At 38.6% G+C, this 16201-nt stretch overlaps 2 protein-coding genes across 4 annotated transcripts; one reads left to right on the forward strand and one right to left on the reverse strand.

Moving 5' to 3' along the window:
* Positions 1 to 3637: 3637 nt before the first annotated feature.
* On the reverse strand, positions 3638 to 5594 carry ppp1r3da (protein phosphatase 1, regulatory subunit 3Da). 3 transcript variants are annotated; one of them, XM_030139938.1, is made up of 2 exons: positions 5403 to 5594; positions 3638 to 5101 (listed from the first exon to the last, which is right to left on the reverse strand). In XM_030139938.1, the coding sequence occupies exon 2, from the start codon at positions 5071 to 5073 to the stop codon at positions 4150 to 4152; it is 924 nt and encodes a 307-aa protein (XP_029995798.1). In that variant the 5' UTR covers positions 5074 to 5101; positions 5403 to 5594; the 3' UTR covers positions 3638 to 4149. The 3 variants fall into 3 exon arrangements, with proteins under 3 accessions (XP_029995798.1, XP_029995797.1, XP_029995796.1); XM_030139937.1 differs by having other exon boundaries at positions 5375 to 5594; XM_030139936.1 differs by having other exon boundaries at positions 5370 to 5594.
* Positions 5595 to 5872: 278 nt separating this feature from the next.
* fam217ba (family with sequence similarity 217 member Ba) lies at positions 5873 to 15980 on the forward strand. Its single transcript, XM_030139207.1, has 4 exons — positions 5873 to 6385; positions 6508 to 6607; positions 12571 to 12635; positions 13133 to 15980. Exons 1-4 carry the CDS (start codon positions 6279 to 6281, stop codon positions 14556 to 14558), a joined length of 1698 nt encoding a protein of 565 aa, XP_029995067.1. The 5' UTR covers positions 5873 to 6278; the 3' UTR covers positions 14559 to 15980.
* The last annotated feature ends 221 nt before the right edge of the window (positions 15981 to 16201 follow it).

Consider the following 16201-nt stretch of genomic DNA (forward strand, 5'->3'; position numbering starts at 1 on the left):
ATTACCGCTTGGGAATAGCTGTCTTCAGATGGACTATAAAAGCAAACCACAAATATCAGCATCTTCACATAAAATAGTATTTAGCCTGCGAGTCTTGGTTAACTAGCAGCTAATTAAAGTTATACATAATTGTGAAGGCCAAACTAACAAATATGTCAAAGTCCTGTGTGTCAAACTTGGCTAGTTTAGTTTGAAGCACAGGTGTCAAACATGCGGCCCGGGGGCCAAATCCAGCCTGCCAAAGGGTTCAATCTGGCCCCTGGGATGAATTTGTGAATTGCAAAAATTACACTGAAGATATTAACAGTTAAGGATGTTAAAATCACTTTAGGTCATTTCAGTCTAAAGTGGATCAGACCAGTAAAAGATTATCATAATAACCTCTAAATAATGAAAACTGTAAATTTATCTCTTTGTTTTAGTATAAAAAAACTGTAAAATTACACAAAAATGTTGACATTTACAGACTAAGCCTTTTACAAACAATGTAATATCTGAAATGTCTTAAGAGAAGTATGTGGAATTTTAATAATATTCTCCCTGTTATTTAATGTTTTGTGTATTTGTAGATCCACTGTGATCTCTAAGTTGTGATTCACATGTATAAATAGGATAAAGATAAAGAATAAAGAGGATTCTGTTGGGTTTCTGTAAATTGGCTTAGAGTCTGGTTTTGACCAACTCTGTTTATAAAGTGTCACGAGATAACTTTTTTGTTGTGATCTGGCGCTATATAAATAAAATTTGATTGACTGAGTGATTTGATTGGTTTTCCCCTGTAAGTCGCTTTGGAAAAATGCGTCTGCCATACGCATAAACATATACATAAATGACAAACTGAGGCGTAATACCGTTACATTGCACGTATTTTACTAACGAATTTTCAGATTGTTCATTTGTTCATGTTATGTTCAAGTACAATTCGTAGATGTAAACATTTTCTTTACGGAATTTGCTTTTTTTAATTCAAAAGTTTTTATCCTATTATTTACATTATTTTACTGGTCCGGCCCACTTTATATCATATTAGGCTGAATGTGGCCCCTGAACTAAAATGAGTTTGACACTCCTGGTTTAAAGTAATGTGAAATATTTTTGTATATAACAGGGACCATTTTGTTTGGTACCAAAGGTTTGACAGATTTATCCCCCTGTTTGTCAGTTGATAAAGCATCTTTCTATTACATTTAATATTAATCTGGGACAATGATTCACAAGCTAGCTGGGTTAGAGCTGGCTAACTGTTAACTACGTTCTAGCTAACGGTACTAGCTACTAATGCCACTCTCAGTCAACTTTAATCAAAACTGTGTGGCCATTGGCACCGAAAGACCTAAATTGTTATGGGACAGTAGATAATAATGTCAAACCGTCACTTACTTTGAGGTCAAATTCCGCCGTAGAATGCGTCATTTCAATGTTAGCTTCGTAACGTCTTTCCACTCCTGTCGCGCGGCTGGGTCACCGGAGCTCCTCTGTGATTGGCTGTTACATTGTTAGCCACAACGGCTAACAGCTAATGCTAATGGCTAATCTAATACGATGTCAAACTAAAGCTTGTTGTCAGTCAGAGTAAAGGCGTGTTTGCAATGTACCAGTTGTTAAAAAGCCACCTTAGTTATCAAACATTACAGACAGATAAGCCTTGTTTATTTATTAAAGGCATTAATATTTTTAGCTCGAGCTGTAATAACTAGCATATACACAATACATTGCATGAAAAGAGGGAAATTTCCCCAAGACGTAAAGCATTATGGAATTCAACTTTCTCTAAAATTGAGTGGTCAAAAGCATGGATATACCATATAAATACTGTATTACAAACAAAATTAGAATTTTACATCTCAAGATTTTACATAACGTATATCCCTCCAATGTTATTTTGTCTCGATTTTCTGAAGTGGAAGAAATATGTAACTTGTATCATTCTTACTGTGAAACTACTCTACACTTATTCTTTTTATATGAACACTCTTCTAATAATCTGGTCCAAAATTGAAAAACATATTATACCTAAAAGTAATGAAAAGATAACTATAACATCCCAAAATGTAATTACAAATTTTAAACATGACATTCACAATTTAGAATTTGTTGTAAATTTGTTCATTTTATTTGGAAAATTTCATATACATAAAAATAAATATACTAAAACACACCCAAATTTTAAAATCTTCCGATTGGAATATAACAATTATAGTAAATCTTTAGAAAGTGTCTATAATAATAATAATTAAAAAAAAAAAAAAAAGTTCTAGCACCCTGGCTATTTATTAATATTTTTTTTAATATTGACTGAACTCTATGTTGCATTTATTTATTTATTTATTTTTGTTAGATTTGTTATTTTTATTTATTTACTTTTTTATACTATTATTTGTATATTATACTTTGCGTCTTTAAATCTATGCATTATTTTCTTAAACTTATATGTTCAAATGCTTTTCCCTTTTTGACATCTTGTTGTTTGTTTAAATTTTTGTATTGTATACTCAAATGTTTTCAGTAAAGTTGGGAAAAAAATGTACCAATTGTTACACGTTATTTTTCGGATTTTGACCATAGAATTACATTCATAAAGAAATAACGTGAATAGAATAAATTCATTCATTCATTCATTCATTCATTTATGAAGAGCTTATATGATGTTTTTTTGTAGGAGCTATTTGTCTATTTAGTTTTTTTGTTCAAAGTTAATTTACTTTTTTGTTTAGTAATTTAGTATAATTTGCTAATTGTTTGTTTATTTTTTTTATTTGTTTGCTTTTTGTTTGTTTAATATCCAGGACATATTTTTAGATTTTTATGGTTATTACTTTCATTCTTTAGTATTTAACACCTTTTTGTTTAGTGTTTTCTTATTGGTTTAGACCATGGACACCTGGGTATAAATAGGCAGCACCAAGTTAGAGCATCATGCACCTGGGTGGGCCTATGGTTTTTTACCAGACAGTCAGTCAGACAGGATGAGCAGGAGAGACAGCAAAAAGGCTGTGGTTGTTGTTTGCCTGGAAAAAGCCTGAAAATAAACCACTTGGAATACATCTATGGTATGGACATTGGGTTTTTGACTGCATAAACCACAAACCCATGGTGCATCTAGTGGTTATTTGAGTTATGTTAAAGTCTTAAGTTCAGTCACTTTTAAGCTGATTTAATTTTGATGACAAATAGCCGCCACAGTTTCATTCAGCTGCATATATTTGGGGTGTGCTGGACTTATTTGTAAATACCCAAGCAAAACAAACTTATCCCATATGAATATATGCATATGGTTTAACTAGAAACTAATTTGGAAACTATTGAAATAATAATAGCATGTATTTGCTTTTTTTCCACACATTATTTATCTAAGCTAATGGGGAAAAAAGAAAACACATCTCATAATTTGTGGCTTGTTTGTAGGTTAATAATATTGTGGAATGAAAAGAGGAGGGCTCTACTGTTGCTGTTGGAGGACTGTTTCATGTTAGTGTTCTTACAATTTTGTCTATGATTTTGAGCAACTATGTTTCCCACAAGGCTCTAACAATTTTTGACAGAGGACTGATGACTTTCATTGAATGTATTGTTGGTTATGCTACTTTGAGACAACACAAAAAAGACAAACCAATTATTGGACACATTGGGTATTTTGTGCAATTTAGCTTTATTGTTAAGCAAAAACTGTGAAACATTTAGAAAAAAAAGCATCCTGATTTTGTATATTTCATGTTTCTTTTAATAAACATTTTTGTGAAAAATAATCTCTGACCACTGAGCAAACCTGACCAGAATAGAAAAATCATTTTCCATGTCAAATATACAGCTAGACAAAACAGATCATGTTCATTAATTTCAGTTGGACTGAATATTTATGCTACAATTAGTGGGTGTCACTTGGGTGTTTCCACATTAAAGTGCAATTTTATTAAATACAAAGCCAGTTATATCAAAACAATTAGTGATTGAGCAAGTTCACGCTTCCTTATCAAATCACAGTGCATCAGATCATAACGAACAGTTTATCCTACATTTAGACTCAAACAAGCTCGGAAATATGAAATATTCTATCCACTAAAGATATAAAATTACTTATGTGGCTGACAACCGTTATAAAGTGCTCAAAGTTCAAATTATTTTATAAAGTTTCTTCCTCCCTTCAGCACCCTAAATGAAGTGCACCATGCTGTCCTCACATTCTTTTGGCACATTGAGCTTGTAGTTCTGGCAAACTAGTTTATAATTCTCCCCATTATTGTTATCCCAGTATTCAGAACCACAGACCTTGTACTGAATGGCAAACTCTAACACTGCTCCTGGCTGCAGGAAAGGTGGAACAGGCAAGTGGAAACGAAATACATCACAACTTAGCTCCCCCCCTCCACCTTCCCAGGTTTTGGTGACAGTTGACACCCACGATGCCTTGGTTTCTGTGCAGCTCTTCCAGCCTGTAAAGGAATAGCGAGCGGTGACATCTTTCTCAAAGTCCAAATTGACAACTTGAGTGATTCCAATGACACCCAGCTCAAGACACAAAACTCTTTCCAGACACACTTTCTGCTCTTGGAGACGATGCAGGAATTGTGACTGATCACCAGGCTGCTCAGCAAAAACTGGTTGCAAATATGGCAAGGATATTTCTAAGTGTCTCCCATCAGCTAACTCTGCACCCATCAATAACCGAAAGGAAACATGATGTGGAATAGATGGATTATCTCCAGATTTGAAAAGCCTGATGTCTTCCAGTTCGAGCCCCAGTGAGTCGACAAACCGCACACCGACACTTCTGCACTGCCTCTTCTTCTGTGTGGTGGAGGGCAAAGACAGTGACCGCTGCCGGATGATGGGCTTTGGTGTTGGCTCACAGGAAAGGCTCTGATGGGATTCATGCTTCCTTGGCAAAGAGACTCTGGTACTTGGTGGGCGGATTGGCACCGGCTTCTTTTCTGAATTAGGTTTATCAGCATGTAGCATTTTGGTCAGGTTGACAGTCATGCGAGGCCTTGAGGCCCTGCAGGAAGAGCCAGGCATCTGTTGCGCAGATTCTGTGGGACAAATTCTGTCATGTCCAATAAACCAGCCTGGGTCCATGTTCTGTGAGAAATGCTGTCCTCCCAACCTGCAAAAAAAAATAAAGAAAAAAAAAAAGTTTTTAAATAACAAAATCACTAAGTTTTCACCTCAAACTCTAATAAATAATGCAATAATAATCTGTATGCAATCACCTAAAATACAAGTTTTACATTGACAGTAAGAGCAGAGAAGAAGTGGGCGTGTACTCCAGTCTGGGAGTACGTGCCTAAATGCATACACCCTGTTTCTTTCAATTCAAAAAGCTCAAGAATCGGCCTGTATTGTTGACGAACTACATCTGATGTTTGCATCACCTCACCAGCAAATATTTCATGCGACAGTGTTACCTAATCCAGCAGGACACAGTCTATGCTCGATCCTCCATTTAAAGTTGTATCTAAACAAGCTGCTCGTTTCCGCGTGTCATCGAGTCTGCGCATTTGGCCGAAGTGACTTCATCTGATTTGTAAATCGATTGTCCTGTTCATTTCTTGCCAACATACATGAGTCTAACATGAAGATCAGCGAACATGCGCGCAGGTAGTGGGACGCTACACACGGAACAAAGTACATGCGACGCCAGTATGGGAGATGGAGTTGTTTAAAACGGAGTGTTACGATTTAAATTACGTAAACCTCTTTTTCTAAACACGAAATCTTGTCGTTCGCGCATAATTATAGACTATTGTGCGTAAGGAATTAACTGCATCCCTAGGTGTTACCCGTATACTGCGTTTGTAAGAGAGTCTGGAATGCTTGGACTACAACTCCCATGATGCACCTGAATGAGCTCGTCGAAAGCAGTGAGCCAGCCAGTCAGCAGCAGGTAAACAAACCTATCTGACAGGGACGGCTGCCAAACAAAGCGTATGCGCTGCTTGACCGTCTTGCATTTTTAATCACGAGCAGGATGACAGTCGACAAAGACATACGCCTGTTGTTAGTTGTTAATTAGCTAACTAAAACCGCCGCATTGTTACACAACAGAGCGACGACTCGACTACAAAATCGGACAGAAAGGACGAGTTTATCGCGCAAAAAAGAGGAGAGCCGACTGTCGATATCTGCGCATGATGCATTGCAGCACTTTTGAGAAAATGGTTGTTTTTAGCCTTATTCTCAGGATAGAGTATCTGATCCGAGATGTAGGTTGGGTTCTCTAGCTATAGTGTCGTTTAATTGTGCTGGATTCCAAAACCACATCCCCGCTGGCGACCTGCAACATGGGGCCCATCATGCAGGAGCGCACAGCCGCCACGACACTGAAACGCGTCGTCTCCAAGGAGAAAATTCGGGTAAAAAATACTGAAAACAGCGGACCAGTAACCAGGTAAGGCTGATTATAGAGCGAATAGAGCCCGTTTGTCTTGTCAAATCTGTGATGCTGCTCTATGAGACAGTGGAGGAGAGAACCTGATGAAAGCACTGTCACATCCTGTCCCGTTTCAACAGTTCCAAGAAAGGTAACAGGGTAAAGAAAGCGACGGGCCAGGTGAAAAATGGCCTCCCGGGACCAGGTCAGGATAAGGACACAGTGGCAACAGCGCAAAAGGTGAGAAAGCAATTTTGTGGGTAATTTCATTTTGGTAATATTACAGCAGTATCATCCCCCTGAGAGGATTTAGGCCTGTTGATTGTGTTTGCAAGGCGTCATGTGGTTCACAAATCATAGATAACAGGGATAAAATTCTTATATAAATCACAAATCTTTCAAGCAAGCTGAGCAAAGGAAAGGTAGATCTAATATGCCTAGATCAGGGGTGTCAAAGTCATTTTAATTCAGGGGCCACATTGAGCCCAATTTGATCTCAAGTGGGCCGGACCAGTAAGGCAAGGCAAGACAAGGCAAGGCAGCTTTATTTGCCTCTACACCTACGGTCCATGGACTCTGTAGAGAGCTTTAAAGAACACCTCAAAACCCTCCTGGTCAAAAAGGCTTTTTAGTTTCCCACCTGACCCAGGGCCACCACAAACTGATTACACATTACGTATTCATCATAAAGTACTCCATGTGTCCCCCCTTCCCCCAGTCTCTCTATATCTCTATCACTCTCTCTTTTCTCCTCCTTTACTCTCTCTCTTTAACCCCAACTGGTCAAGGCAGACGGCCATCCTTCAGGAGTCTGGGTCTGCTCGAGGTTTCTGCTGTTAAAGAGAAGTTTTTCCTCGCCACTGTCACCAATCACAAGTGTTTACTCCTGAAGGATTCGGTTGGGTCTCTGTAAACTTGATTCGATTCTGATTTGATTTGATAAAGCATTTTGTCACTCTGTCTGTGAAAAGTGCTCTATAAATAAAATTTACTTACTTACTTACTTATTTCTATAGCACATTTCATGTACAAGACAATTCATAGTGCTTTACATAAAACATTAAAAGCATTACAGCAGAAGGCATGAGAAAAACAAACAAACAAAAATCAGATAAATAGGTAAAACAGATAAACAGATAAAAGAGACAAGCAGATAAAACAGATGAAAACTTTTAGCTTTAAAGGACTAGTTCAGATCTGAACTGATGAATAAAAACTCTATTCAAATGCAGCTGTGAACAGGTGAGTCTTTAGCCTGGATTTAAATAAACTGAGTGTTTCAGCTGATCTGAGGTTTTCTGGAAGTTTGTTCCAGACATGTGAAGCATAGAAGCTGAACACAGCTTCTCTATGTCTGGTTCTGACTCTGGGAACTGACAACAGACCGGATCCAGATGACCTGAGGGGTCTGGTGGGTTCAGTAAAATAATAACAGTGAAAAAAGGAAAATTATATAATGATCAGGTTTACATCTACAGTTACCTTAAAAATTTGAATAACACAAACAACTTGAATTGTCTTAAGAAAAACAAGTGCAATTTTAGCAATATTCTACCTCGGTTTATCATTTACACATGTGCATTACAATCACACAAAATATTTAGTAACAGGCAGAATATTGGTAAAATTGCATTTACTTTTCTTAAGACATTTTCATTTGTTCATATTTGTTCAGGTTAGTCACATTTTTTTGTAAAAGTATAGTTTGGTAATGTAAACATTTTCATGTAATGTTACTTTTTTACACCAATAAACAAAGAGAAATTTTGGGGTTGTCATTATTTATAGGTTATTATGATAATATTTTACTGGTTCTGGCCCACTTGAAATCTAATTGGACTGTATGTGTCTGTATGTGGAACCTGAATTAAAATTATTTTGACACCACTGCTTGTTTATATCTTCAGTGTAATTTTTGCATTTCACAAATTCATCCCACGGGCCGGATTAGAACCTTCAGCAGGCGGATTTGGCCCCTGGGCCGCATGTTTGACACCTGTGTCATAGATAATAGGGATAAAATTCTTATATAAATCCCAAATCTTTCAAGCAAGCTGAGGAAAGGAAAGGTAGATCTAATATGCCTAGATCAGGGGTGTCAAACTCATTTTAGTTCAGGGGCCACATTCAGCTAAATTTGATCTGAAGTGGGCTGAACCAGTAAAAGAATAGCATAATAATATATAAATAATCTCAACTCCAAACTTTTCTCTATGTTTTAGGGTGAAAAAAAGTAAATTTACATTCTGAAAAGATTTACATCTACAAACTATCCTTTCAAAAGATGTGAATAACGTGAACAAACTGAAAAAAATAAGTGTAATTTTAATAATATCCTGCCTCAGTTTATCATTTACACATGTACATTATAACGTACAGATCACAGTGGATCTACAAATACACACAACATTTCGTAAAAGGCAGAATATTGTTAAAATTCTACTTACTTCTCTTAAGACATTTCAGGTCATTCACAGTTTTTGCAAAATTATACTTTGTTTTAGTGTAATTACATGAAAATATTTACATTTACAAAGAGAAAAATCTGGAGTTGTCATTATTTATATGTTATTATGATAGTATTTGACTGGTCCTGCCCACTGTAGATTGAATTGGTCTGAATGTGGAACCTGAACTAAAAGGATTGTTAATATCTTAGTGTAATTTTTGCATTTCACAAATTCATACACTTCCATTCAATAAATGCTAAATGGACTGAACTTATTTTCTACACCTTAATGGTGCCCAAAGCGCTTTACAATTCCTCACATTCACACACACTCATACACCAGCAGGCGGCTGCTGCCATGCAGGGCAATTTAGGGTTCAGTGTCTTGCCCAAGGACACTTCGACATGTGGACAGTCGGAGCCAGGATTTGAACCGCTGACCCTTTGGTCATTGGTTGATCCGCTCTACCAACTTAGCCACAGCTGCCCCTTTTATCTGTCCTCCAAAGAACTAAAGTAAACTCACCTTGTTAGGGTCTTGCTTTGAAATACCTTATATCACAGGTGTCAAACATGCGGCCCGGGGGCCAAATCCGGCCTGCCAAAGGGTTCATTCTGGCCCCTAGGATGAATTTGTGAAATGCAAAAATTACTGAAGATATTAATAAGAAAGGATGTTAAAATCATTTTAGGTCATTTCAGTCTAAAGTGGATCAGACCAGTAAAATACTATAATAATAACCTATAAATAATGAAAACTGTAAATTTGTCTCTTTGTTTTAGTGTAAAAAAGTAAAATTACACAAAATGTTTACATTGACAGACTAGTCTTTTACAAAAAATGTGAATATCTGAAATGTCTTAAGAGAAGTATGTGGAATTTTAATAATATTCTCCCTGTTATTTAATGTTTTGTGTATTTGTAGATCCACTGTGATCTCTAAGTTGTGATTCACATGTATAAATGATAAACTGAGGCGTAATATTGTTAACATTGCACTTATTTTACTAAAGAATTTTCAGCTTGTTCATATTTGTTCATGTTATGTTCAAGTACACTTTGTGGATATAAACATTTTCATTACAGAATTTGCTTTTTACACTTAAAAGTTCTTATCCTATTACTTATATTATTTTACTGGTCCGGCCCACTTTATATCATATTAGGCTGAATGTGGCCCCTGAACTAAAATGAGTTTGACACCCCTGCCTTATATGATGTTTCATTAGGCCCGAGCCCAGACATACATGTCGGCGAGGGCCTATTAAAATTGCATGGTTCCGTTATTATTATTATTATTATTATTATTATTATTATTATTATTATTATTATTATTATTATTATTATTATTCTCTCACCTCTTTGGATGCAAATTTGACCCCCTGAACGTTAACGAAAAGTCAATTTTATTTGACCAAAAATTCAAGCCTGGTGTAAAATTTTGTTATGTGAAGTTGCCAAGAAAAAATATCGCAAAATGACTCGGTAGCGCCCCCTCAAAAATCAAAATACATTACGCGGATGGGAGCCCTCCCCAAATTTTTTTCCTCGTACAAACATGAAACTTAGTCCAGACATAGACCGTGGTAGGACAAGTAAAAAATTACATTATGGCCCTGCCCTAAACCCAACAGGAAGTCGGCCATATTGGGTGGAAGTATGGACCTCAAAAATCCCACCCCTCATACTTTCATCATCTCCTCCTAGGGTTTACATCCAATTTGGACCAAACTTGGGAAAAATAACCTACACATATTTGTGATAAAAAGTTATCACCTAACTTTTTGATTAAATGTTGGGTGTGGCTTTGATGACCTCACAATGAAGCGGCCATTTTTAGAAGTATAAAAGTGTGGATATCTCGCATAGAAAGTGTTAGATTGAGTTGGACCCAATGTAACATTTGTGCGGAATGATAATCTGAACACGATGATATGCAATTCTTATTGTTGGATCGTAAAATGGCTCACTGGTGCCCCCTACAGTTTTTGAATGGGAATGAAAAAAAAAATTTGACATAGGAAAAAGAAATTTGAAACATGCATTCCTTATACAGTACTGAACCAAAAAGCCAATGAGGACACACCCCTATTTACAGTCGTGTTGCCATGACAACACCAAAACTGTATCATTCAAATGAATGGGGTTTTTCCACAAGGACACTATTGCTGAAAAACTCTTTGTGTTCCACTAATGGTACACAGACTGAAAATTACACTGTGGAAAAGGAAAATTTTCCAGCAAGAAGAATTTTCAAAATATTGAAAAATGACTTGGCCACGCCCCCTCAAAATAGGAAAATACATTGCGCGAATGGGAACCCACCCAAAAAAAATTTGAACATAGAAACATGAAACTTGGTCCATACATAGCCCATGATAAGACAAGTAAAAAATTACATTATGGCCCCGCCCTAAACACAACAGGAAGTCGGCCATATTGGATGGAAGTGTGGACCTCTAAAATCCCACCCTTCATACTTTCATCATCTCCTCCTAGGGTTTACATCCAATTTGGACCAAACTGGGTGAAAATCACCTACACACATGTGTGATCAGAAGTTATCACCTACATTTTTGATCAAATGTTGGGCGTGGCTGTGATGAGCTCACAACGAAGCGGCCATTTTTAGAAGTATAAAAGTGAGTATATCTCGCAAAGAAAGTGTCAGATTGAGTTGGACCCAATGTAACATTTGTGCGAAATGACAACCTGAACACGATGATATGTCACTTGTATGGTTGGATCGTAAAATAGCTCTCTCACGCCCCCTACCGTTTTTGAATGGGAGTGAAAAAAATTTTTTGACACAGGATCATGAAACTTGGCACATACATCCCTCATGCCAAACTGAACCAAAAAGCCAATGAGGACATACCTCTATTTACAATCGTGTTGCCGTGACAACACCAAAACTGTACCATTCAAATGAATGGGGTTTTTCCACAAGGACACTATTGCTGAAAAACTCTTTGTGTTCCACTAATGGTACACAGACTGAAAATTACACTGTGGAAAAGTAGAATTTTCCAGCAAGAAGAATTTTAGAAATATTGAAAAATGACTTGGCCACGCCCCCTCAAAATATGAAAATACATTGCGCGAATGAGAACCCACCCAAAAAAAATTTCAACATAGAAACATAAAACTTGGTTCAGATATAGACCATGGAAGGACAAGTAAAAAATTACATTATGGCCCCGCCCTAAACCCAACAGGAAGTCGGCCATATTGGGTGGAAGTGTGGACCTCTAAAATCCCACCCCTCATACTTTCATAATCTCCTCCTAGGGTTTACATCCAATTTGGACCAAACTGGGTGACAATCACCTACACACATGTGTGATCAAAAGTTATCACCTGCGTTTTTGATCAAATTTTGGGCGTGGCTGTGATGAGCTCGCGATTGAGCGATCATTGTCAGAAGTATAAAACTGTGCTTATCTCGCAGGATACCGGATCAAGGCCACGATATAGTGTCCTCTCACTGTTGGTGGCCTCGGCGGTTGTGTGGGGAGGCGGTCGCAAGGGAGGGCGAGGGCCTTAACACCGCTTGCGGTTTTAATTCTCTTTAATTTCATATATATGCTCCTTTTTTTCTGCAATTCTAGTGAATATGGGTTCCACAGAAACATACATATAGTTGCCCCTGCAGCAATTATTATTGAATTCTATTATTAAATCTACAGTAATTTGTGTGTTGTCTCTACAACTCCACTGGAATAACCTGGCTTTCTAATGATTGTTTTGCAGGGTGCTCAGTCAAAAGGTGGCAGGGTCAAATGTGGTACTGCAAGAAACACAAATAAACTGTCAAGGTATGTGTGGCTTTGTATTTTTACCCCACCCCCCAAAGGGGAGGCCAGGGGTATTGTTTTTTTTTTTTTTTTGTTAACACTTAAGCAGCAAAACTGTTGGTTGAATTCATCCCAAATTGGGTTTATAGATTGTCGGTGACCCAGAATAGATGCCATTACAATGTGGGAAAAGTAGTTCGAAGAAACATTTTTTAAAAATTTTTAAATCTTTTTTTTCCCCATTTACTTACAATGGGCGAAATTTTACTTGTCTATAAAAACATCAATTTTGTTTCAATTTACTTAACACTTGGCACATATATAGAGGCAATTGATAAGCTGACATCAGCACATGCAGAGACATGATGACTTCAGCTGGATCCATGTCAAAATAAGCTACAATACATTCGAGGAACAGGGTTTGTTGTGCCTGGCACCACTTGTTACTGGATGTTTTGCTTTTTGGTAAAATGAATCTCTCAAAACATCTTTTCTTAAGCCCGTCTGTCTTTTCACAGCCCCGAGGATGAAGGAGATTTGAGACCTCAGCTCCGTAAACACTCATCTGCGCATAGGAAGGAGGAAAAACGAGAAAATCAGCGGCTGTTACAATGCAGCAGTGACACGCACCAGAAATGTGGAGCGATGGGAAAGAATCGGCGAGCCCTATCCCTGCCTCTCTCCCCGATATCAGGACTACGACAAATGCCAGCACAGCCCCTCACCCACTCCCCAGTTCCGACCCCAGAGGCTCTACAGCGGCATTACAACCAGAAGGACGAGGACACCGACAGCGCCAGTGATCTGTCTGACTCCGAGAGGCTACCGATACTGCCCTCCCCCTGTACCCCCTGCACTCCCCCTCACCTCAACCTACGAGCTGAGGTCATCAACACTAATGACTTCCCTCCGGATTTCCCGGGACCCCGAGGGACTGTGGGTGATGACGACGAGAGCGAGAAACCTGCCTACAGTTACCCAGACTTTCTGCCTCCTCCATTCAACAGCTGGAGCCTCAGACAGCTCGCGGTGTTTCTTCACACAGAGGGCCGTGGCGCCCCTCGGCCAAAACCTGTCGGGCCCTTGGAAAAGTATCTGGAGAGGCTGCTGCAGCTGGAGTGGCTCCAGATCCAAACAGTGCAAGCAGAGTGCAGCCGTCCTCCTGGGAGCCGTCCACGACCACAAGGATTCCCCTCCGCAACAGCTGCTCACCCTCCCCGGCCCCACACAGCTCCATCATCCCGACTCAACTCCCCTAAAGGTCTGCGACACAGCCAGCGAGCTTTCCCCTTCGCGCCCATCAACAACCCCCCTTCACCCGCCACTGCTCAGCACCAGCTCTCTCGCTTTCCAGTTTGTCCTCACTGTCACATCCGTTACCCTTTGTGCAATGGAAGCTGCTCGGCCTACGCTTACCAACGCCACTCGAGGCTCAGCCCGCTGCTCGAGCGCAAAACCAAACCTGGAGCGCCGACAAAGAGGAGCAGCAGCGAGACCCGGGCTGCTTCCACAGAGGGGAGGAGCCCAGGAGGACAAGGCGGAGGCGGAGCCCAGACACCCGTGAGCCCCTCAGCAGGAAGGAGTCATCTCAGGCACATGCAGGCTGCAGGTAATGCACGTAAGCAACCGCAAGAATCCAGCGCAAACAACAGAGGACAGGTGAGGAAAAGCCGTGTCAGAGCCAACTCTGAGACGGATGTCAAAAAGGAGCCCGGTGGCGTGAAAGCAGTCGGCGCAGAGAAACGTGTGTTTGCTGCTGCAGGCAAAAGAGAGGCCATCACCTCAAAAAGGGTTGAAAAAGACTGGCAGAGGACGGAGGCAGGCGGTCAGGCCTCTAAAACTGCCCTCAAAAGAGCTGCTAAAGAGCCACAGCCTCTCTCCAAAGCACCGCTTAGTAGTAAGCATAACGGTAAAACAAAAAATGTGCACTTTGTTTCAAAGTAACCTCTATAGGCCTGCCTTCTAGTGCTTCACTTAGTGGTTACTTGGTACAGAAGCTTGAAACTATGCTTGCTTTTTGTGTAATCTGTGTGTTACTAACATGATGTAACTGTTGTACAGCAGTCTAAATCAGTCTGTAATCTACAGCCTTCAAAAGGTCAAAACTAACAGAAATTGAGCAGCTAGAATAGATATAAAACAGCATTTAATCCTGAGCATATGGCAGTTAACTAGACCTGAAGTAAACACTTGGTATTTCACTTAAAATGTACAGTAACTATACAGACTAAACGTAGACTGTGCTTGACAGAAGACTCATAATGATCCAAAACACTGCTGGGATTTGACAAACCCAGTACACAGCTTTTACATAGACCTGAACTCTTACTGTCACAGCCATCTCTCAGTGTATCCTACTAATGTAATGTACTAATGAATAGGAAGCATAAAATAAGCATCTACTGGAGTTTCAATAGCTTACAGCATAAGTAATCCATTGTGATGTTTAATACAGATAATTACATTTTACTCATCAAATACAACCATAGCTGTTACTCGTGGAGTTTTTGATGTTGGAATGTATTTGTTCTTAATACTTACTTTACTTGATGTTGCTTTTTATATTTTATTTGGTGCCTCATATTTTAAGACAAATGTTAATTTACAGCTACTTTATCTGGAAAAAGGAGGCGCAATAAATGGTAATGTGCAGCAGTAATTTAATTTCTCTTATCGTGCAATGGTTGTACACTTTTGGTTAAAAGGGCTTTTCATGTTTGATCAGCTTGAATTGTAGTCAATGATACTATAATGTATTTTGCCTAGAGCTGAGCTCTTTCTATTATTGAAGACCGTGTAATGTTTGCTACAAATGTAAATGCATATTTTTCCAATTTTTATATACCATAGTTATATTTATGAAAAGTGTTGTGGTTGACTTGTATTCATCATTGTCATTATTATGTTTACATTGTCTTGCACTCAAGGAAGAAAATATTTAGTGATGCTGAATGTAACTTTATGTCTACCGTGCTGTACCATTGATCCAGTTGAAAGTCGCACATCATATCCGTTAGACGGTATCATGCATAATGTCATGACATATCACCTTCATTATCCTCCACATACTTGACGTCTGTAGAACACTGTTTACATTAGTGTCTTATCATTTTCTTGTGATGTACCACGTGCACTTGATTCATGGGTACACAACATCGATGTAAATGTTGTGATATGTATTCAGATTGCACCTCTTTACTTAATATCCATGTAAATTATCAAAGCCATAGGTAAGGGGCCAGGAGTGGAAATGTAACTATCAATGTGTATATTTCTTTGACAAGCACGCAGAAAGATTGTGGTATTATTTTCTCAGTGTTGAATGCAAGTATTTGTAAGGCATAGAAATAAATGTTTTGCACTCAAGAGGTCATGGCTCATTTGTTTGTCAGAGGACTTATAGTTCACCACTGTGTTGATTACTGAGATTCGAGCAAAATTCAGCCCATAAAGACCCAAACATCCACCATCGACCAAAAGCATCTACTGATCTAAACTATTTAATACCTGTTGATCCATTAATCTTATCAATCCATGGAAATAATTGGTGTAAAATACAGTTATTCATCTTTCCGTGGTCATCAGAT

Source organism: Sphaeramia orbicularis, chromosome 7, assembly GCF_902148855.1.
Source record: "Sphaeramia orbicularis chromosome 7, fSphaOr1.1, whole genome shotgun sequence".
NCBI lineage: Eukaryota > Metazoa > Chordata > Actinopteri > Kurtiformes > Apogonidae > Sphaeramia > Sphaeramia orbicularis.

Coding starts and splice junctions, on each gene's coding strand:
- ppp1r3da (XM_030139936.1), bottom strand. CDS start 5,389: ATGAAATATTTGCTGGTGAG. Junction 5,102..5,369: donor ATGAAATATTTGCTGGTGAG/GTGATGCAAACA, acceptor TTTTTTTTGCAG/GTTGGGAGGACAGCATTTCT.
- fam217ba (XM_030139207.1), top strand. CDS start 6,279: ATGGGGCCCATCATGCAGGAGCGCACAGCCGCCACGACACTGAAACGC. Junction 6,386..6,507: donor AACAGCGGACCAGTAACCAG/GTAAGGCTGATT, acceptor CCGTTTCAACAG/TTCCAAGAAAGGTAACAGGG. Junction 12,636..13,132: donor AACACAAATAAACTGTCAAG/GTATGTGTGGCT, acceptor GTCTTTTCACAG/CCCCGAGGATGAAGGAGATT.